The sequence below is a fragment of the Lutra lutra genome, chromosome 12 (assembly GCF_902655055.1).
Source record: "Lutra lutra chromosome 12, mLutLut1.2, whole genome shotgun sequence".
In the NCBI taxonomy this organism is placed as follows: Eukaryota; Metazoa; Chordata; class Mammalia; order Carnivora; family Mustelidae; genus Lutra; species Lutra lutra.
In genome coordinates this window covers 63,207,002-63,230,720 of record NC_062289.1, presented here as the reverse complement: position 1 = coordinate 63,230,720, position 23,719 = coordinate 63,207,002, and the positions used below count along the sequence as shown (strand labels likewise).

The following is a 23,719-nucleotide window of genomic DNA, read 5'->3' as shown; positions in this document are numbered from 1 at the left end:
GAAAAAAAAAGCTCTATATGCAATAAATAAATAAATAAATAAATAAATAAATAAATAAATTTAAAACCAAACAACAACAACAACAAAACTGTTCATGGTATTTTGGCAAGGAGTGCATTGATAGTGTAAATTGCTCCGGGCGGGATAGAAATTTTAGTGATGTTTATTCTTCCAATCCATGAGCATGGGATGTTTTTCCATCTTTTGTGTCTTCCTCAATTCTTTTCAGAAGTGTTCTGCAGTTTCTAGAGTATAGATCTTTTACCTGTTTGGTTAGGTTTATTCCTAGGTATCTTATGGTTTTTGGATCTGTTGTAAATGGAATTGATTCCTTTATTTCTCTTTCTCCATCACATTGTTAGTGTATAGAAATGCAACTGATTTCTGTGCATTGATTTTGTATTCTGCCATATTGCTGAATTGCTGTTTGATTTCTAGCAATTTTGGGGTAGAGTCTTTTGGGTATTCCACATAAAATATCATGTCATCAGTGAAGAGAGAGAGTTTGACTTCTTCTTTGCCATTTTAAATGCATTTCATTTATTTTTGTTGTCTGATTGCTGAGGCTAGGACTTCTAGTACTATGTTGAACAATAGTGGTGAGAGTGGGCATCCTTGTTGTGCTCATGACCTTAGGGGAAAAGCTCTCAGTTTTCCACATTGAGAATGATATTTGCTGTGGGCTTCTCATAGATGGCTTTGATGATATTAAGGTATGTCCCTTCTATCTCTGTACTTTAAATAGTTTTAATCAGGAAGGAATACTGTATATTGTCAAATATACGATGGTTTTTCTGTACCGATTGAGAGGATCATATGGTCCTTGTCTTTTCTTTTATTGATGTGCTCTATCATTTGGTTGATTTGTAAATGTAGAACCATCTTTGCATCCCAGCAATAAATCCCTGGGTAGTGATGAACAATCCTATTATGTGCTGTTGGATCCTCCTGGCTAGAATCTTGTTGTGTATTTTAGCATCCATATTCATCTGCGATAATGGCCTGTAATTCTTTTTGGTGGGGTTTTTGGTTTTGGGATCAGGGTAATGCTGGTCTCATAAAATGAGCTTGGAAGTGTTCCTTCTATTTCTACTTTTTTTGGGAAACAGCTTCAGTAGAATAGGTATTATTTCTTCCTTAAATGTGTGGTAGAATTCCCCTGGTAATCCGTCAGGCCCAGGACTCCTGTGTTTTTTTTGGGAAGTTTTTGATTACTGCTTCAATTTCCTTGCTTGTTATGGGTTTGTTCAGATCATCTATTTCTTTCTATTTCAGTTTTGGTAGTTTATAAGTTTCCATGAATGAGCCTGTTTCTTCTAGATTGCTTAATTTGTTGGCATATAGTTGCTGGTAATAATTTCTAATAATTGTTTCTATTTCCTTGGTGTTGTTAATCGTGATCTCTCCCCCTTTCATTCATGATTGTATTGGTTTGGGTCCTCTCCCTTTTCTTTTGAATAAGTCTGGTCAGTGGTTTATTGAGCTTATCAATTCTTTCAAAGAACCAGTTTCTAGTTTCATTGAACTGTTCTACATGTCTATGATTTCTATTTCATTGATTTCATCTCTAATCTTTCTTATTTCTCTTCTCCTCCTTGGTTTCGGTCTTATTTGCTCTTCTTTCTCCAGGTCTTTAGGTGTCAGGTTAGCTTGTGCAGTTGGGATTGTTGTAATTTTTTTGAGAGACACTTGGATGGCTATATATTTCCCCCTTAAGACTGCCTTTGCAGTATCCTATAGATTTTGGATTGATGTGTTTTCATTCTCATTGGTTTCCATGAATTGTTTAAGTTCTCCTTTAATTTCTTAGTTGACCCAATCACTCTTTAGCAAGATGCTCTTTAACTTCCACGTGTTTGAGTTCCTTCCAAATTTCTTTTTGTGGTTGAGTTCCAGTTTCAAAGCATTGTGGTCTGAACATATGCAAGGAATAATCTCAGTCTTTGGGTATCAGTTGAGACCTGATTTGTGGCTCACTATTTTGTCTGTTCTGGAGAAAGTTCCATGGGAATTCAAGAAGAATGAGTATTCTATTGTTTTAGGGTGGAATGTTCTGTATATATCTATGAGGTCTGTGTGGTCCAGTGTGTCATTCAAATTTCTTGTTTCTTTGTTGATTTTCTGTTTAGATGATTTGTCTATTGCTGAGAGTGGAGTGTTGATCTCTCATACTATGAATGTATTATTATCAATATGATTCTTTATTTTGATTAACAGTTGGCTTAAGTAGTTGGCTGCTACCATGTTGGGGGCATAGATATTTACAATTGTTAGATCTTCTCATTGGGTAGACCCTTTAAGAATGACACAGTGTCCTTCTGTATCTCTTACTACAGTCTTTAGCTTAAAATATAATTTATCTGATATGAGAATTGCTACCCTAGCTTTCTCTTGAGGTCTGTTGGCAGGAAAAAATGTCCTCCATTCCTTCACTTTCAGTCTGGGTATATCTTTAGGTTCAAAATGAGTCTCATGTAGACAGCATATGGACAGGTTCTGTCTTTTTTATCCAATCTGCAACCCTGTGCTGTTTTATTGGAGCATTTAGGCCATTCATGTTGACAGTGATTATTGAAAGATATTATTGTATTGCTGTCATGTTGCCTGTGAAGTCCTTGTTTCTGTAGATTGTCTCTGTAAATTTCTGGTCTATATTACTCTTGGGGTCCTTCTTCTTTTATCAGCCACACTTTAATATGTCTTGCTGGGCCAGCTTGGCTGTCACATATTCTTTCAGTTTCTGTGGTCCTGGAAACTTCTTGTCTCTCCATCCATTCTGAATGACAGCATTGCCAGGTAAAGTATCCTTGGCTGCATGTTCTTCTCATTTAGTACCCTGAACATTTCTTGCCAGCCCTTTCTGGGTTGCCAAGTCTCTGTGGATAGGTCTGATGTTATTCTGTTGTTTCCCCCTCTGTACATAAGAAATCTCTTCCTCCTAGCCACTTTCAAGATTGTTTCCTTGGATCTAAGATTTGCAAATTATACTATTATATGCCAGGGCATTGTTCTGTTCTCCTTGATCTTGGGAGGGGTCCTCTCTGCCTCTTGGACACGAATGCTTGTTTCAGTCCCCAGATTAGGGAAGTTCTCAGCTACAGTTTGCTCAAATATATCTTCTGGTCCTCTCTCTCTCTCTCTCTCTCTCTCCACCCTCTCAGGGATTTCAATAATTCCGACATTAGAACTTTTCATGGCATCATTAATCTATCTCAATCTGATCTCTTGGGCTTTAATTTGTTTTTCCCAGGCCTCCTTGGTTTCTTTCTTTTCTCTCACCTTATCTTCTAGCTCACTAATTCATTCTTCTGCCTTGTTTACCCTGGCAGTCAGAGTATCCAATTGAGACTACATTTCATTCATAGCATTTTTAAGTTTGGGCTGATTAGATCTCATTTCTGCCCTTAGAGATTCTATATTATCACTGATATTTTTCTCAAGCCTAGATATCAACTTCATAATTGTTACTCTGAAGTCCATTTCTGACATCTTGCTTATATCCATATCCATTAGGTTGGTGGCAAAAGCCACAGTCCCTGGTTCTTTTCTTTGTTGGGGGTTCCTCCTCTTAGTCATTCTTTTGGTGGAGTGGTTAAGGGAACTACAGAGTCCAAAAAATTAACCATGACCCAAGCAAGATGCATCTGTTTCATAGGGACCTAGAGTTGTCCTCTTATTCTTCCAGTCTCTCTTCTTGGGGAGGGACCTGCTGCACTCTTACTCAGGCAACCCTGCTTGGGCAGAGTTGTCCTGCCCCTGTTGGGGGCAGGGGATGGACTCAGTGAAAACTGGTTTGGGGGGGATTTTTTCTTTGATAGCTTTCCCTGGTGACTTTCTGTGTCTTCTCTGAGAGTCAGAGCAGAAGCGACTGCATCCAAACCTCTGTCTCAGAACAGAGAAATTGTAGTCTGTTCTTCACTGAGCTCTCCAGAGCACACTGTCTCTGTTTCTGTTTGCACTGCTAGAAACCACAGCCTCCTCGGTTGTGCACCCTCAGCAATACACCCAACAGTGGAACTCAGGGCTGGGCTCCTCTCTGCCCTTTGTGCTTTGAAAACCCTGAGCTGCCAGTTCCTGTGTGCATAACCACAGCTCCTGGATCCTGTCAGGGGGTTGTACTGAAGTCCTTTCCCCACCACTATCAGTCTGGGAGTCTGTGCCACATCCCCCACATAGGACACTTTTGTGCTCCAGTCTTATATCACCTTCCCAGTGCAGATTATGATTGCTCCCTCTGCCTTCTGTTTATCTTCTAATGTCTGTGTGCAGAATCATGGCTCCCTGCTTCATACCTCGAGACCATCAGAGGTATTCTGTTTGTAGAGATCCAGATATATATTCTTATATCTCAGACTGATTTCATGGGTGTTCAGAATTTTTTGATAGATATCCAGCTAAGTTCAACAAATTGAAATATGGTCCCCTACTCATCTGTCATCTTTTCTGTCCTCCATTGTAAACTTTTATTATTGCTTCAACAGCATATTTCAGCAAAGATGTGTGAATCAATAGAAAAAATATATATATTGACCTCTGTTCTCAGTTCCTGGCACAGAACTACTAAAATTCCTATAATTTCCTAAGTGGTAAGTGTGGTAGGGGCATCTTTTGTTCTACTATTTGGTCGTTGATCTTGGTTTCTGATATAGAGCTCCTAAGTCCCTTGGATGGTCCTGGATGATATGGGTGTCTTTTCTCCTAATGAGACAATTCTGAGATCATGCCTATGTCATTAAGCCTCCATAAACACCCCAAAGTACAGAGTTTGAAGAGTTTCTGGGTTGCTGAACACATCTACATTTTCATTTGGCTGTTCATTTGTACCCTTTATATATTCTTTACAATAAATCAGGACATCCAAGTATTTCTCTGAGTTTTGTGAGCCATTCTAGCAGATTACACAACTCAAGAAAGGGGTTGTGGGAACCTAGATTTATAATTCAGAAGCACAAGTGACAACCTGGGATTTGCAACTGGCATCTGAAGTGGGGAGCAGTTTTTTGGGATATAAGCCCTTATCCTATAGGCCCTAATACTCTCTCCAGATAGATACTATCAGAACTGAGTTCAATTGTAAGGCACCAGCTGGTGTCAGACCAGTGTTTGATGTGTGGAAAACCACACGCACACCTGGCATTAGAAGTATTGTGAGCATGTAGGTAAAAGAGAAATACAAGAGGAGCATGTATTCTTTACAGAGCTACTTTTCAACCCCTAGCATTTTATGTGTTGTGCAAATGGCACGGCCCTGCATATATGAAGGACAACTGCCCTGCCCTTGTGTCTTCTTGCTTTCCATTTTATATCGCTCCCCAGATTCTGTCTCTTTACCTAGTACCCCCTCCAACTGTCTCTTCCTCTCTTTCTCTTTCCTTCTCTCCCACCCTCTCTCTCTGGCTTGCTCCTTCTCTCTCTCTCTCTCTCTCTCACTCTCTTTCTGCCTTTCCCTCTCTCTCTGTCCTTCTCCCTCTCCCTCTTTCTCTCTCATCTCTCTCCCCTTTTCTTCCCCCCCTCTGTTTCTTAACTCTCCTCCACCTTTCTCCATCTTCCCCCCACCTTTCTTTTCCACAAAGGCAGCATAACTCTGAGGACGGTGGTGTAGGTGTGTAGAGCAGAAGTGTCTGAGCTTCTGAGTTGTATAAGAAGAGAGAGAGAGAGAGTTCCAAGCACACTACCTACAATCTTCTTTTCCACCCTCTCAGAGGAAAAGAGGTGGGCTGGTGTGGCATGCAGTGCACTTGCAGCACCCATCATTGCAGTTGTTGGCCAGCATCTCAGTTTACAAGTTTGCTTTTTATTGTTCACCAGCTGAATGTGTTTCTCTCTAGCTAAGGTCACTCTAAAAACAAAAACCAAAACCACCTTTCAATCATGTTTTGGTCCCAGCTATAAGGGGAACTACAGGGATTGGTGTATTATTGATTGGAAAGTTCTCTAAGTAGTTTCAAGGACCTAATTACATTTGATCCCCACAACAACTCACTTAACACAGGACACTGGAGATCCAGAGACCCAGCAAAGTCAGAACTCTAACCCATGCCTTCTGGCTCTAAATCTCATATCATTTATACTCTGCTCCTTCCAAGAGATTTTTGCCCTATTTTCATACATAATTGGAGGGAGATCAGCCTTCCCACCCCTGCAAAAAAGGGAAGAACTAAAATAGCAAAGCCTATGTTCTTTCCTAGGGCTTAGTCAAACCCTTAGGTCATCTTGCCCATCCTTGACATTTCTTTCATCTCTCCTAAACTGAGCTGCCCAGCAGTGCACACAGATGGCAGCTGCTGAGGCTTGCCTTCTCCCAAGAGCATCCTGTGCTCCAACAGCCCCTCCATCTGCCAACCTGCCTGGGGCTTTCTCCCTGGATCCTGCCACCGGCTTTCCCAACTAGCTAATCACATCTGCAGATCTTTGACAAAGGTTCCATAATGCTGCAACTCTGAGAGTTGAGGACAAGTTGTCTCTTCTCCTTGTAACATATAAACAGTGGCTTTCTGAAGGCACTTCCCAGCTCTTAAGTACTGTCTCAATTATATGATTCTGTTGGGGGAAAAGAGGCCTGTGAAATACCTTCATTTGAGCCCCACGGCATGTTGCTAAAGCATATAACTGCTCACTAACAAGCCTAAGTCTGGAATGACCTTGGGTCAGGCAGCATCCAGAGAAAACATGCTTTGCTTCAGGGACAAGCCAGAGGAAAGTTGCTTTATAAAATATATTTCTGGGCTGGGAAAATCAAACTCAGACCCTCTGTCCTCAGCACTTTCCAGACTACCCACATATGAACATCTTTCAGCTTGGGGCTGGAGCTTGTATTTTCAGAAATGACCACTGGTTTGGACTCCATCCCAAAGCCCCAGTATATCCCAAAACTTGGCCCCAGGCTGCATTTAAACATGCAGGTTGTCGTGTACCTGATACCAACAGTATTCCTTCCCTGAGAGTTTTGGCAAACAGAAAACCAAAAATCTAATTTATTGTACCTAAGTAATCTTGCTTTGAATAATGGAATGATTGATGATGGATTCTGTGCAGTTTTATGACAGAGAAGAATTGGCAGAACATGAGTGTTTTTCCTCATCTTGGCTCATGCTCCATGAGGTGCCCTTGAACACACAATTCCCTGGTCTCACTGTTTGAACTTGTGAAATATGAACAATAAGGTTATTTTCATCTTCTTAATGAGATGAATGAAGCCAATGTTCACAAGATGTCTTGAGAAGTTTGATGGAGATTTTCAAACGAATTCTTCCAAAATCATTTCCTCAAAACCCATTTATTGAACTCCCTAATTTGAAAATTAAGTGTATTCTAAATGATGTTAAAAAAAGAGGAAGGTCTCAATTCCATAATATGCCATAAACCTTGTCATAAACATTGGAAGCGACCTTGTCTAGCTGAGGCCATGGAAATTATGTACTAATCTAATTATTTCTTTCCATTTCTCTAACTTCACATTACCAGAAACATGCAGTTCACTTCATAATGACATTTATTCAAGGTTATGATAACAAACTAACTGTCTCTCACAGTGATGCATATGTTCTAGTGTTTTCCGGCCCAAGGCCCACTTGCTTGCTTTTCTTTCAAACCTCATTCATTCTCAGTCATCTCAGCCAGGAAGTTGCTGCTTCAGAACTGAAGGTAAGTACATTTTCTACTATTTCTTTAGTTCTTAAGTGCTTTTGGATCATAAATGGAACTAAGTCAAGAACAAATCTGGGAAAAGATTAAATTCAGAATTTCCTTTAAGTATGGTCATTCATCTTTCTTGAGGGATTTTGTTATCTTTCTTTCTTTTTAAAAATTTTTTTTATTTTTCAGCGTAACAGTATTCATTGTTTTTGCACCACACCCAGTGCTCCATGCAATCTGTGCCCTCTCTAATACCCACCACCTGGTTCCCCCAACCTCCCACCCACCGCCCCTTCAAAACCCTCAGATTGTTTTTCAGAGTCCATAGTCTCTCATGGTTCACCTCCCCTTCCAATTTCCCTCAACTCCCTTCTCCTCTCCATCTCCCCTTGTCCTCCATGTTATTTGTTATGCTCCAAAAATAAGTGAAACCATATGATAATTGACTCTCTCTGCTTGACTTATTTCACTCAGCATAATCTCTTCCAGTCCCGTCCATGTTGCTACAAAAGTTGGGTATTCATCCTTTCTGATGGAGGCATAATACTCCATAGTGTATATGGACCACATCTGCCTTATCCATTCGTCCGTTGAAGGGCATCTTGGTTCTTTCCACAGTTTGGTGACCGTGGCCATTGCTGCTATAAACATTGGGGTACAGATGACCCTTCTTTTCACTACATCTGTATCCTGGGGTAAATACCCAGTAGTGCAATTGCAGGGCCATAGGGAAGCTCTACTTTTAATTTCTTGAGGAATCTCCAATTATTTGTTTGTCTAAAGCAGATTCCCTATTACTGATTTCATTAGTTTCTCTATACTTGTATTCTTTAAAGTATCGGCAAGCTTGCTGCAAGGACTAGAGCCAGGTCTATCCTCATGCTCTTTTTGTTTGTCTGTCTGTTTTTTTGTTCCTTGATGAGAGTCACCCTTTTACCTGATTAGCTTTTCCATTTTTACAAGCACTATAGTTTTGTTGCTGGTGATTAGGGATGCTGGCATGTGGTTGCTTTCCTGTGCCTCTGGCATGAGTGTTTAAGCAACTTTACCATCAACATTTGTATGTGGATTATTCATAGTTCTGGAACAATGTACACTCTCTCTGCCTTTAAGCTCAGTAGTCCTGACTTCCTAGGCAGTAATACAGTATGTAGTATAAACAAGAATTAAAAATACATTAATTATCACATACTCCTTCAAAGTGATTCTCACTTAGAAAGCCATGCAGTCACTGCAGACTTTCTCTCTTTACTTGTTTGGCTGTCATGGGGACATGCATTCTCCAGAGTGGAGGTCCCAGCCCTTTCATAAAAACACTGTTCTTCATATTTTTGTCTCTTTGGACTACTTTGAGACAACTCCACCACTCATCCTCCCCCCAAATACATGTAGATACACACATACACACATATGTACACATATATAGAGAGATATTTACATATACCACAGAAAAAACCCAGGAAGTATAAAAATGGTAATGGAATAAGAGGGATGCTAAGAGTAAGGACCTGAGCAAGACAAAGAAAAGGAGAATTCCTTTTAGTGCACCCTGACCAGGAGTGCAAAAGAGATGGTTATAAGCTGTGCTCACTCATTCATGTACTGATCAAAAATGTCCACTGATACTTAGGTGCCAGGCCTTGCTGCAAAACCACAGTCAGGTTGCCAGCTGCAAAACTCCAGAAGCTCCAGGGGCCGATGACACAGGTGTGAGACAACATCTCACACTACCTTCTACCTGCAAACACACATAGCTAGGGAAGCACAGAGCAGAAAGCCTAACTCTGCCTTTTGGGAACCCCAGCTCAGGGTGGAGGGGGAGGCAGAGCCCCTAATAGAGAATGCAATAGACATTTCAGCAACAATCTTCACTCATCAGGGGACCCCATATCTCTTATGGCAAAGATAGAGATTTGCTCCAGTAGCAATTGCCCTCTCACTGACTCAGAGCAACTTAGGTTTCCAAGCACTACACCACGAATACATATGGAACTTATATGGACACAGACTTGGTGGGAAACAAAACATATGCAAACAATAGAGACTTAAATGACCTAGCATGTGTTCAAATGTTGAAGTATAGTGCCAACAAGCATTTTTGAAGCTGTTACAAAAATCAGCCTCAGAGAAAGGTAAACATGGAGAAACACGCAAGAAGGGTGTTGGAAGAATGTGTAGGACTAGAATAGAACTTTAACAAGGGGAGTTCGGGAGTCAGTGGAAGGTCACAGATCAGGGTGAAGAGGGGAGAAAAAGGGTGGAGATAACCCACACATGGAGAGAGCCACCCCAGCTGTATAAACGTGGGCAAAACCTCACTTCTTGGGACCTTCATTTCCTTGTCCTAAAATGTGGTAGCATTGTCACTGCTGTGTAATTCCAGTCTCCTTGTGAATATCAAATAAGACATTAGACCATAAGAGCAGAACTCTGTAAAATGTTGTAATATCTAGACACTGGCCACTTACAGGTACCATTGCCAGCTGGATGCTTACACTGACAGTGCTTCTGCCTATGCCAAGCATTGGGAAAGAAAAGAATGAGGCTGCCTCATATCCCAATATATAGAGTTACTGGGAGTTCTCTTATAAGTGATCCTAGATGGAATTCAAAGAAGAGTGTGCACTGGATTCAGATGAGCCAATGTTTATCATTAAATAGCACTGCTATGTGAAAATCAAATGTCTAGAGTTAGATATGCTTCTCTTCAGTCAGATTAGGAAAGTTGACATTAGCTGGTAGTGGTAATTTGATGCCAGAAAAAGCTGTTGGAACAGCCCAGGATCAATAAATGAATTGAAAATTCATCTATTATTGGAATTCCTTTTTGCCTTGTTCTTTCGACAAAGTGCTGATTAATAATATCTGCAAGTCTTATTATGATGTTAGTCTGTCCTATTTTTCTATCCTATCCTATTTAGCACCCAAATAGCCTTACAGTAGGAGCCCCCAGTCTCCAACTCCTCCAACCACTCCAGGCCTAAACTTGCACACTCCCTAAATATTCACATCCTTGGAGGGTCACTATTATTACCTAGTCAGACTAGCCTTGTGGTCTGGAATCCTGCTGCTTCCACTTATGTTCAACCTCCAGAGGTTGTATGGAATTAAAGAAAGAACATGGGCCTTGGAGCAAGGCAGATTTAGTAGCTGGTTGACCTTGAGCAAGTTACTTAACCTCTCTGAGGCTGTTTTCTTATCTATGGAATGGATGGGAAAGCAGAGAATAGGAATAGTACCTCTTATATTTAATTGGAGCATTAGAGATATCTTTTACTATGCACCCTTTGTGACCTTTAACATAGAGACCATTGTAAGAGAAGCCATGCAAAATCAAATTGCCCTTAAAGTACAGAATTTTAATGATATGTGGAGGTACTGGGAATTTACTTTTTTATCTGTTAAGAGTATTAATTAAAATTGCTCAACACACATTTTGGGCCCTACAAAGTAGATGATGAGTTACCTAGAGCTCTTGTATGCCTATTCTTTTTCATATCATGTACACCATGTGGAAGCCATGACTCAGATTAGCAAGTTAATATAGACTTACCTGTTCTTTTTCTTGGGTGTGCATGTCACATCTCCCCAGTTAGATTTTGGTGGACAGCATGGTGTTTCCTATCTTTTTACTCTCAACCACATATAACCTGAAATTGGATCCTAGAAGGTATTCACAAACGCCAATTCTTTATTTGACTACTTGGATTAAGGTAAAAAAAAAAAAAGAATACTGAAGCTTTCCTCTCTTCCTGACCCTCCCATAGACCCACTCTCAACACTCCCCTTGGATATTAACTGCCCCCAATTAACACCGCCTTGTCCTCTGGGACTAAGACCCACTATGGAGTGCATGAAGAAGAGCCAGTGACCACTAGTTCCTCAAAATTCCAAAGCAAGATCCAAAAACCTAAGCTGCTTGTTGTGCTCATGGCAGCCTTGGGGTCCATTTAGGCTGGAATCGGCACACTTCCCAAATGTAGTGATAAGAGGAGCCAGGTGAGGCAAAGAAGGCTTCAAGGAACACATCCAAAGATATGAAGAGTTTAAAATTCTTCATCTGGAAGAGAAAAACAGTTGTTTAATATTGTTTTATTTGTTCAGCTGACTAAACCAGTTAGAAATCACTTCATGCTTTTGGAAAGGAGGGGGAATCTGGAGCTATTTCAGGAATGGGAATAGAAATGGAACTGTGCAGTAAATAATTTAGTACTCATTTTTAAGGAGAACTGCAACAAGTGTTTGATGCAGTAACTTCATTTGATAAAGATGAAGTTCTAGGAGAGGTTGGATGCCACTAAGGTTGCTCCTTGGTACACCCAACCCTGCCAAGGGCCCTCAGCACCCCTTATGTGCATGTATTCTTGTTCCCTAATACTGTAACATGTCTCCTTTTCCTAGAAGTGACAAACTCTGGGGTCTTCTTACTTCACACTCTCACCAGAGTCAACTACACCTGCTCATATTCCCTTCTGAGTTATCTGACCACTCTATAAATCATAAATAATGGGATTATGTAAATTTGTGTCAACATTGTCTAAGGTATAAATCATAAAAGATTGAAAAAGAAAGTATTTCTGGAGATGATACTTTCACCTGAAGGAAAGTACCAGGATGGGAGTGGTAGGCTCGTGTCAGTTTTATGCAAGACAGTTGGAGATACATGGAACTATACAGAAATCCCCCCATGCTAAGACTGAGATGATTGGAGGCAACCACTCTTATAATGAGAAGCAGAGATTATTTGAAAGAGACTCCAAGGCACTTGTTCTTTCTTTTATTAATATATTGTATCACATTGATTGATTTTTGGAAGTTGAACCAACTTTACAGATCAGGAATAAATCCCACTTGGTGGTGGTGAATAATCCTTTTAATGTACTGTTGGATCATATTGGCTAGTATTTTGGTGAGAATTTTTGCATCTGTGTTCATCAAGGAAGTTGGTCTGAAATTCTCCTTTGTGATGGGTTCTTTGCCTGGTTTTCAATCAAGGTAATGCTGGCCTCATAGAATGAGTTTGGAAGTTTTCCTTCTGTTTCTGTTTTTTGAAAGAGGTTCAGTAGAATAGGTATTATTTCTTCTTTGAATGTTTGCTAGAATTCCCCATGGAATCCATCATGTCCTGGGCTCTTCTTTCAGGGGAGATTTCTGATCACTGCTTCAATCTCATTACTGGTTATTAGTCTATTCAAGGTGTCAATTTCTGCCTGTTTCAGTCTTGGTAGCTTATAGGCTTCCAAAAATGCATCCATTTCTTACAGGTTGCTAAATTTATTAACATATAGTTGTTGATAATAATTTCTAATGATTGTTTCTATTTCCTCGGTGTTAGTCATGATCTCTCCCCTTTAATTCATAATTTTATTCATTTGCAATGATGTGACTGGAACTAGAGGGTATTATGCTAAGCAAAATAAGTCAATCAGAGAAAGACAATTATCATATGACTTCTCTGATGCAAGGAATTTGAGAGACCAGGGGAGGGGGCTGTGTGGGGAAGGGAGGGAAAAATAAAACAAGAGACTCTTAAAAATAAAACATGAGGCTCTTAATCTCAGGAAACAAACTGGGGGTTGCTGGGGACAGGGGGAGGAGGGATATGGTGGCTGGGTTGTGGATGTTGGAGTGGGTATGTGCTATGGTGAGTGCTGTGAATTGTGTAAGATTCACAGACCTGTACCCTAGACACAAAAAATACATTATGTGTTAATAAAAAATAAAAAACAAAACATATAGTACATCCTAAGCTCCAGGTTACTGTTCAATAACTCATAAGTTGCACATATCCTCTTTAATGCCCACCACCCAGTTTCCCCATTCCCCCCACCACCTACACTTCCATAGCCCTCAGTTTGTTTCCTAAAGTCAAAAGTCTTTCATGGTTTGTCCCCTCTCTAATGACTTCCCATTCAGTTTTCCTCACTTCCTTATGATCCTCTGCACTATTCCTTATATTACACACATGAATGAAACCACGGTTGTTTTCTTCTAACTGACTTATTTCACTCAGCATATTTTCATTTACAAAACACATCTTCCCACAGTTTCCTTGTTAGTGTATAAGAGAGCAACTGATTTCTGTGCATTGATTTTGTATCCTGCCATATTACTGAATTGCTGTATGAGTTCCAGTAATTTGGAGGTGGAGTCTTTTGGGTTTTCCATATAAAGTATCATGTAATCTGCAAAGAGAAAGTTTGACTTCTTCTTTGCCCATCTAAATAATTTTATTTCTTTTTGTTGTCTTATTGCTGTTGCTAGGACTTCTAGTACTATGTTGAACAACAGCGGTGAGAGTAGGCATAATCAAACAGTTAAAAGATCTATACCTTAGGAACTCCAGAACACTCATGAAAGAAATTAAAGAAGACATAAAAAGATGAAAAACAATCTGTACTCCTGGATCAGAAGAATAAACATTGTGAATATGTTTATGTTGCCCAGAACAATCTATGTTTTCAATGCCATCCCAATCAAAATACCAATGGCATTTTTCAAAGTGCTAGAGCAAATAATCTTAAAATTTGTACAGAACCAGAAAAGACCCCAAATCATGAAGGAAATGTTGAAAAAGAAAAACAAAGCTGGGGCATCCCATTGGCTGATTTCAAGCTATATTACAAAGATGTGATCACCAAGACAGCATGATACTGGCACAAAAACAGACATATAGGCCAATGGAACAGAGTAGAGAGCCAGAAATGGACCCTCAACACTATGGTCAACTAAGGTTTGACAGAGCAGGAAAAAATATCTAATGGAAAAAAGTCTCTTCAATAAATGGTGCTGGGAAAATTGGACAGCTATATAGAGAAGAATGAAAGATAAACTCTAAAAGGATGACAGACCTCAATGTGAGACAGGATTCCATCCAAATCCTGAGGAGATGATATCGGCCACAGCAACTTCTTTCAAGACACTTCTCCAAAGGCAAGGGAAAAAAAAATGAAAATGAACTTTCAGGACTTCATCAAGATAAAAAGCTTCTGCAGAGCAAAGTAAACAGTCAACAAAACAAAGAGGCAAGCCACAGAATGAGAGAAGATATTTTCAAATGACAGTAGAGAAAAAGGGGGTATATCCAAGTTCTATAAAGAACTCCTCAAACTCAACCCCAAAGGACAAATAATCAAGTCAAAAGTGGGCAGAAGACCCAAATAGACACTTCTCCAAAGAAGACATACAAATGGCCAACAAGACACATGGAAAAATTTATCAGCATCACTAGCCATCAGGGAAATTCAAATCAAAATCATGGAGATACCACCTTATACCCATTAGAATGGCAAAAATTGACAAGGCAAGAAACAACAATTGTTGGAGAGGATGTGGATAAAGGGGAACCCTCTTACACTGCTGGTGGGAATGTAAGTTCATACAGTCACTTTGGAAAACAGTGTGGATGTTCCTCAAAGAATTATAAATAGAGCTACCCTATGACCCAGCAATTGCACTACTGAGTATTTACCCCAAAGATACAGATGTAGTGAAAAGAAGAGCCATATGCACCCCAGTGTTCATAGCAGCAATGGCCACAATAGCCAAACTGTGGAAAGAGTAGACATGACCTTGAACAGACAAATGGGTAAAGAAGAAGTGGTCCATATACACAATGGAATACTACTCAGCCATCAGAAAGGATGAATACCCAACTTTTGCATCAGCATGGATGGGACTTGAGGAGATTATCCTGAGTGAAATAAGTCAAGCAGAGAAAGTCAATTACCATGTGGTTTCACTTACTTGTAGAACATAAGGAATAGCATGGAGAACATTAGGAGAAGGAAGGGAAAAATTGGGGTGGGGGAATCAGAGGGGAAGACAAACCATGAGAGAGTATGGACTCTGAGAAACAAACTGAGGGTTTTAAAGGGGAAGGAGGTGGGGGAATGGGTTGGCCCAGTGGTGGGTATCAAGAAGGGCACGTACTGCATGGAGCACTGGATGTGGTGCATAAACAATGAATTCTGTTACACTGAAAAGAAATTAAATTAAAAAAAAAAAAAACTAAGGATGTCCAGTATGGTGACTAACATAACTAACTAACTAACTAACTAACTAAATAAATAAATAAATAAATAACAGAAATAAATAACATAAAAATAAACCACATCTTTATTCATTCATCTGCTTAAAGGACATCTCAGGTCCATCCACAGTTTGAGTATTGTGGACATCGCTGCTAAGAACACTGGTGTGCAGGTGTCCCTTTTTTCACTCCATATGTATCTTTGGGTTAAACACCAGTACTGCAATTACTGGGTCATATGGTAACTTTATTTTTAACTTCTGGAGGAACCTCCATACTCTTTTCCAGAGTGGCTGTACAGCTTGCATTCCCATCAACAATGTAAGAGGGTTACCCTTTCTTCACATTCTTTCCAACATTTCTTGTTTCCTCTCTTGTTAATTGTAGCTATTCTAACAAGTATAAGATGGAATCTCATTGTGGTTTTGATTTGTATTTCCCTGATGGCTAGAGATGTTGAACACTTTTTCAAATGTCTGTTGGTCATTTGTACGTCTTCTTTGGAGAAATGTTTGTTTATATCTTCTGCCCTTTTCTTAACTGGATTGTTTGGGATTTTTTGGTGTTGAGTTTGATAAGCTCTTTAAGGATCGTGGATGCCAGCCCTTTATTCGTGGTGCCATTTGCAAATATCTTCTCCCATTCATAGGTGGATTTTAATTTTGTTGACAGTTTTTTTTGCTGTGCAGAAGTTTTTATCTTGATGAAGTCCCAAAAGTTCATTTTTGCTTTTGTGTCCCTTACCTTTACAGATGTGTTTAGGAAGAAGGTACTGTGGCCAAGGTCACAGGGGTTACTGCTCATGTCCTCCTCTAGGACTTTGATGGATTCCTTTCTCACATTTAGGTCTTTTTTTCTTCCAATCCCAGTTTACTTTTCTTTGTGGAGTAGGAGAATGGTCCAGTTTCAATCTGCTAATATGACGCTGTCCAATATTCCCAACACTATTTGCTGAGGAGTCTCTTTTTTTCCATTGGATATTCTCTCCCAGTTTGTCAAAGAGTAGTTGGCTATGGAGTTGAGAGTCCATTTGGGGGACTCTGTTCCATTGATCTATGTGTCTATTTTTGTGAAAGTACCATGCTGTCTTGATGACCACAGCTTTGTAATAGAGCTTGAAGTCAGGCATCATGATGGCCCCAGCTTTCATTTTCTTTTTCAAAATTCCCCCAGTTTTTTTGTGGTTCCATATAAATTTTAGGATTGTTTGTTCCAGTTCTATGAAAAATGTTGATGGTATTTTGATAAGGATTGCACTGAAATTGTAGTTTGCTCTGGGCAGCATAAGCATTTTCACAATGTTTATTCTACCAATCCATGAGCATGGAGTATTTGTCCACCTCTTTGTGTCTTACTCTATTTCTTTCATAAGTGTTCTGTGGTTTGAGAGTACAGATCCTTTGCCTCTTTGGTTAGGTTTATTCCTAAGTATCTTATGGTTTTTGGTGTTATTGAAAATGGGGTTGATTCTTTAATTTCTCTTTCTCTAGTCACATTGTTAGTGTATAGAAATGCAACTGATTTCTGTGCATTGATTTTGTATCCTGCCATGGGGCTGGATTCCAGTATGAAGTCTAGCAATTTTGGGGTGGAGTCTTTTGCATTTTCCCCATAAAGTACTTTGTCTTCTGCAAAAAGTGAGAGTTTGACTTCTTCTTTGCCAATTCCAATGCATTTTCTTTCTTTTTGTTATGTGATTGCTGAGGCTAGGCCTTCTAATAATATGTTGAACAGTAGTGGTGAGATTGGGCATCCTCATCGTGTTCTCACCTTAAGGGAAAAACTCTCAGTTTTTTCCCATTTAGGATGATATTCACTGCGGGCTTTTCATACATGGCTTTGATGATATTGAGGTATGTTTCATGTATCCTTGTACTTTGAAGAGTTTTAATCAGGAAAGGATGCTGTATTTTATCAAATGCTTCTTCTACATCAATTGAGAGGATCATATGGTTCTTGTTTTCTCTTTTATTAATGTGATTATTCATGTTGATTGATTTGTGAATGTTGAACCACTCTTGCATCCCAAGAATAAATCCCTTGTGGCCATGGTGAATAATCCTTTTAATGTACTGTTGGATCCTATTGACTAGGATCATGGTGAGTACTTTGGCATCCACATTCCTCAGAGATATTAATCTGTAATTCTCTTTTTTGATGCAGTCTTTCTCGGCTCTTGGGATCAAGATAATGTTTGCCTGATAGAAGGAGTTTAGACATTTTCTTCTGTTCCTGATTTTTGCAACAGCTTCAGTTGAATAGATATTATTTCTTCTTTAATTGTTTGATAGAATCGCCTGGGAAGCTATATGGCCCTGAACTCCTGTGTTTTGGGAGGTTTTTGGTTACTGCTTCAATTTCCTTAGTGGTTATTATCTGTTTAGATTGCCTATTTTTTCCTGTTTGTCTTGGTAGTTTTTTTTTTAATTTTTTTATTTTTTCAGCATAACAATATTCATTATTTTTGCACCACACCCAGTGCTCCATGCAATCCGTGCCCTCTACAATACCCACCACCTGGTGCCCCCAACCTCCCACCCCCCACCCCTTCAAAATTCTCAGATCGTTTTTCAGAGTCCATAGTCTCTCATGGTTCACCTCCCCTTCCAATTTCCCTCAACTCCCTTCTCCTCTCCATCTCCCCTTGTCCTCCATGCTATTTGTTATGCAACACAAATAAGTGAAACCATATGATAATTGACTCTCTCTGCTTGACTTATTTCACTCAGCATAATCTCTTCTAGTCCCGTCCATGTTGTCTTGGTAGTTTATAAATTTCCAGGAATGTGTCCATTTCTTCCAGGTCGCTAAATATGTTGGCATATAGTTGCTGGCAATAATTTCTAATAATTCTTTCTATTTCCTCGGTGTTGGTCGTGATCTCTCCCCTTTCATTCATCATTTTATTGATTTGGGTCCTTCCCCTTTCTTTTGGACAAGACTGGCCAGAAGTTTATCAATCTTATTAATACTTTCAAAGAACCATCTTCTAGTTCATTGGTCTGTTTTTCTGGTTTCTATTTAATTGATTTCTGCTCTAATTTTTTATTATTTTTCTTCTCCTGCTTGGCTTAGGTCTTACTTGCTGTCCTTGCTACAGGTCATTTAGGTGTAAGGTTAACTTGTGCATTTGGGATTTTTATAATTTTTTTGAGAGTGGCTTGGAAGGCTATGTTTTTTTCTCTTAGGACCACTTATGCAGTGTCCCATAGATTTTGGACTGATATGTTTTCATTCTCATTAGTTTCCATGAATTTTTAAAGTTCTTTAATTTCCTGGTTGACCCATCACTCTTTAGCGGAGTGCTCTTTAACTTTCATGTGTTTGAGTTCCTTCCCAATTTCTTCTTGTGGTTGAAATCCAGTATCAAAGCATTGTGGTTTGAAAATATGCAGGGAATAATTTCAATCTCTTGGTATTGGTTGAGACCTGATTTGTGACCCAGTACGTGGTCTATTGTGGAGAAAGTTCCATGTGTATTTGAGAAGAATGAGTATTCTATTGTTTTAAGATGAAATATTCTGTATTTATCTACAAAGTCCATCTGGTTCAATGTGTCATTCAAAGTTCCTCCTTCTTTGTTGACTTCTGCTTAGATGGTCTGTCCATTGCTGAGAGTGGAGTGTTGAGCTCCTCTACTAATAATGTATTATTATCAACATGACTTTTTATTTTGGTTAACAGTTGGCTTATGTAGTTGGTTACTCCCATGCTGGGAGCATAGATATTTAAAATTTTTAGCTCTTCTTGTTGGATAGGCCTTGAAGTATGTTGTACTGTCCCTCTACATCTCTTGTTATCATCTTTGGTTTAAAATCTAATTTGTCTGATATGAGAATTGCTACCCCAGCTTTCTTTTGGGGTCCATTGGTGTGATAAATTGTTCTCCATTCACTCACTTTTTTAGAAGATTTTATTTATTCATTTGAGAGAGATACAGAGACAGAGAGATAGCACAAGCAGGGGGAGAGACAGAGGCAGAGGTAGAAGCAGACTCCCCACTGAGCCAGGACCCTGCCATGGGGCTCAGTTCCAGGGCCCAAATATCATGACCTGAGCTGAAGGCAGATGCTCAACCATCAGAGCCACCAAGGTGCCCCATCCACTCACTTTCAATCTGGGTGTATCTTTAGGTTACAACATAATCTCTCACAGACAGCATGTGGATGGATCCTTTTTATCCAATCTGCAACCCTGTGCCATTTGATAGGACAATTTATGCCATTCACATTGAGATTAACTATTGAAAGGTATGAATTTAGCTCCATCATATTACCTGTAAAGTCCCTGTTTCTATAGGTTGTCTCTGTAACTTTCTGGTCTGTATTACTTTTGGGGTCTTCGTTTATAGAATCAAACAATGTTTTTTGCAGGGCTGGCTTGGTGTTCACATATTCTTTCAGTTTCTGCCAGTCCTGGAAGGTCCTTGTCTCTCCATCCATTCTGAATGACAGCCTTGCCAGATAATGTATTCTTGGATGCATGTTCTTCTCATTTAGTACCCTGAATATGTCTTTCCAGACCTTTTGGTCTTGCCAGGTCTCTGTGGACAAGTCTGATGTTATTCTTTGGTTCCTCCCTTTGTACATAAGGAATCTCTTTCCCCTAACTGCCCTTAGTATGGCTTTGTTGGCTCTAAGTTTGTGAGTTTTACTATTACATGCCAGCCATTTGTCTGTTCTCCTTGATCTTGGGAGGGGCCTCTTTGCTTCTTGAACACAAATGCTTGTTTCATTCCCCAGATTAGGGAAGTTTTTGGCTACAATTTGCTTAAATATATCTTCTAGTCCTCTCTCTCTCTCTCTCCAACCCCTTAGAGATCCCCAAAATTCTGACATTGGGACATTTCATGGCATTGTTCATTTCTCTGAATCTGTTCTCATGGATTTTAAGCTATTTGTTCCAGGCCTCCTTCTCTTCCTTCCTTTCCATTAATTTATCTTCTATATCACTAATTCATTCTTCTGTTTCATTTACCCTAGCTGTTCGAGTATCTAGTTTAGACTCCATCTCATTCATAGCATTTTAAAATTCAGCATGATTAGCTTTCATTTCTGCCTTTAGAGATTCTATGTTGCCATTAAATGTTTTGTCAAGCCTAGCTATTTTCTTCACAATTGTTACCCTGAAGTCTATTTCTGACATATTGCTTATATCCATATCTGTTAGGTCTGTGGGAAAGGCCATTTTCTCTGGTTCTTTTTGTTGTTGTTGTTGTTGGGTGTTCTTCCTCCTAGTCATTCTGTTGGGCAGTGGTTGATGAGACATACAGAGTCAAAAGTATCAACCACAATCCAGGCAAGATGTGCCCTGGGAAAGTTCAGAGCAGTGGGAAATCACTGCTTCCCTCAAAGGGGGAGAGGGAGAGGAAGGTTTTTCTCCCCCCTCCAGAGAAAATCCCAACCAAAATGAAACCCAAGAATAAGATTTACAGAGTTCAAAGAAAAGGTGGGGGTTGAGTGGAGGTGGGGACTATAATCGCTCAGTGTGGGTGAAATAGGGTGTTTCAGTTCTTCCTGGGTGTATTTTGTTTTCTTTCTTAGAGAACACTACTTCCCAGAGTTACAGGGAAATTTAAACTCATATATATATATATAAAGGTAGTATTGAATAGGGAAAAAAGGACTACATTGAAGCTTAAGAAGTGAAAAAATATATAGGTGTGAAAAGTACAAGTTTAAAAGCTACTATGGAATATGTTGTATTAAACATCTAGTTGAAATTAGTAGGTTAAAAGAAAAAACAGAGAAGAAACATGAGAAAGAATAAAAAAAAAAGTTGTATCTAAGAAATACACAGGCCATAAGGCAATATCAGGAGCTCAATGTACTATTTTCCCCTGGTGTTGGGGTTTTATAGTTTTTATGGATACCCTAGTGTTGTTGTCCTCTCATTCTTACAGTTTGCCTTCTGGGGGAGGGAGCCCGCCTCATTGTTTTTCAGGCAATCCTGCTTGGGTGGAGTTTCCCTACCCCCTATCAAGGGCCTGGGTTCTGTGGAAACCAGTTTTGGGGCTTTTTGTTCTCTGGCAGCTTTTCATGCCTTTTTGGAAGATCAGAGCAAAGGAAAATGTCTGCACCCAGATCTCTGTCCCAGGGGAGAGAAGCCACAGTCTATGCCTCTCTGAATCCTCCAGAACATACAGTCTCCCTTTCTGTAAGCACTGCTGAAAACCAAAAGCCTCCCAGAGGCAGTGCATGCCCCCAGCGACACTCTCAGAGGTCCACGCAGACCCCCACTTGTCTCTGCCCCCTGTGCTTCCAAAACCATGAGGGATCCCAGCATGCGCAGGCATGGTTGGGCCACATGGGTGCCAGCAGTGGTGGTGGCCAGCCCCCGGGTCTGTGGGCACAGGTCTGCATGAGCAGCCGCCCTGGTCCCATTGTATGCCACTTCAGCTCCTGTATCATGTCTGAGTGCTGTTATCAGGCTCTTCCCAACCCACCACCACCACTCTGCAAGCTATCTCTGGTCCCCAGGTGCAGGATGCTTTTGCACTGGTTTCCAGTGCAAACTTCCAGTGCAAACTTCCAGTGGCTAACTTCTGGTGGCTCCCTCACCCTTCTGTTTACCCTCTGGTATCTGTCCACACAGTCACAACTCCATCCTTTGTACCTCCCGACTAATTATCTTCTACCCCTGTAAAGATCCAAGCATATAATCTTACATCCCAGGGTGATTTCATGGATGTTCAGAATGGCTTGGTAGATATCCAGCTAAATTCAGGGGACAGTTAAAATGGAGTCCCCAGCTCCTCTGCCATATTGCCCCTTCCCCCTTTAAAAATATCTCTGACGTTGCTGTTTATTCTTTAGGTGGCCTAGTGATTTTTCCCTCAGACCTCCAGCAAGTAATACAAAGAAGAAAAGATTCTGAAGAATCAATCCAGCTTTCTGTCAAGTCAAAGTAACAACCCTGTCTTAGCAGGAGAAATGAAGCACATTATCAATTTATATGAAAACATCAATGATACAGCAAGAAATAATTCAGACTGTCCTCATGTGATTTTGCCAGAAGAGATATTTTTTATAATATCCATCATTGGGGTTTTGGAAAATCTAATGGTCCTTCTGGCGGTGATCAAGAATAAGAATCTCCAGTCACCCATGTACTTTTTCATTTGTAGCTTGGCTATTTCTGATATGTTGGGCAGCCTATATAAGATCCTGGAAAATATCCTGATCATGTTAAGAAACATGGGTTATCTCAAGCCTCGTGGCAATTTTGAAACCACAGCAGATGATATTATCGACTCCCTGTTCATCCTCTCCCTCCTTGGCTCCATTTTCAGCCTGTCCATGATCGCAGCTGACCGCTACCTCACAATTTTCCATGCTCTGCAATATCACAGCATTGTGACCATGCGCCGTGCCATTATTGTCCTGATGGTCACCTGGACTGGGTGCATGGGCAGTGCCATTACCATGGTGATCTTCTCTCATCACATCCCCACAGTGATCACCTTCACGTCGCTGTTCCCTCTGATGTTGGTCTTTATCTTGTGCCTTTATGTGCACATGTTCTTGCTTGCCCGTTCACATGCCAGGAAGATCTTGACCCTTCCCAGAGCCAACATGAAAGGGGCCATCACGCTGACCATCCTGCTTGGGGTCTTCATCTTCTGTTGGGCCCCCTTCGTTCTTCATGTTCTTTTAATGACATTTTGCCCAAATAACCCTTACTGTGCCTGCTACATGTCCCTCTTCCAGGTGAATGGCATGTTGATCATGTGTAATGCAGTCATTGACCCCTTTATATATGCCTTCCGGAGCCCAGAACTCAGGGATGCATTTAAAAAGATGATCTTCTGTAGCAGGTACCAGTAGAATTATTGGTCCCTGATTTTTAAAACCATGGATAAGTGCTGTCAAGTGACAGAAGAACATGACACACCAACAAAACTAATGCTTTCCAACCATCCTTTCCTTCCTTAATGTGCACAAGGATTATTTCACTAACTAGTGTTTGTAATAGCTTAGTCCTGTGTGAACAGTCTTGTTGTAGGTACAACTGTTATAAGTTAGAAAGATAAAATAATGTATTAAAAAGAAT

At 40.1% G+C, this 23,719-nt stretch overlaps 1 protein-coding gene across 1 annotated transcript; it reads left to right on the top strand.

Annotated features, from left to right (window-relative positions):
* The first annotated feature begins 22,599 nt into the window (after positions 1-22,599).
* On the top strand, positions 22,600-23,493 carry MC2R (melanocortin 2 receptor). Its single transcript, XM_047698509.1, has one exon. It carries the CDS (start codon positions 22,600-22,602, stop codon positions 23,491-23,493), a length of 894 nt encoding a protein of 297 aa, XP_047554465.1.
* The last annotated feature ends 226 nt before the right edge of the window (positions 23,494-23,719 follow it).

What these genes read in the sequence shown, in the direction of transcription:
- MC2R (XM_047698509.1), top strand. Translation starts at nt 22,600, where the DNA reads ATGAAGCACATTATCAATTTATATGAAAACATCAATGATACAGCAAGA.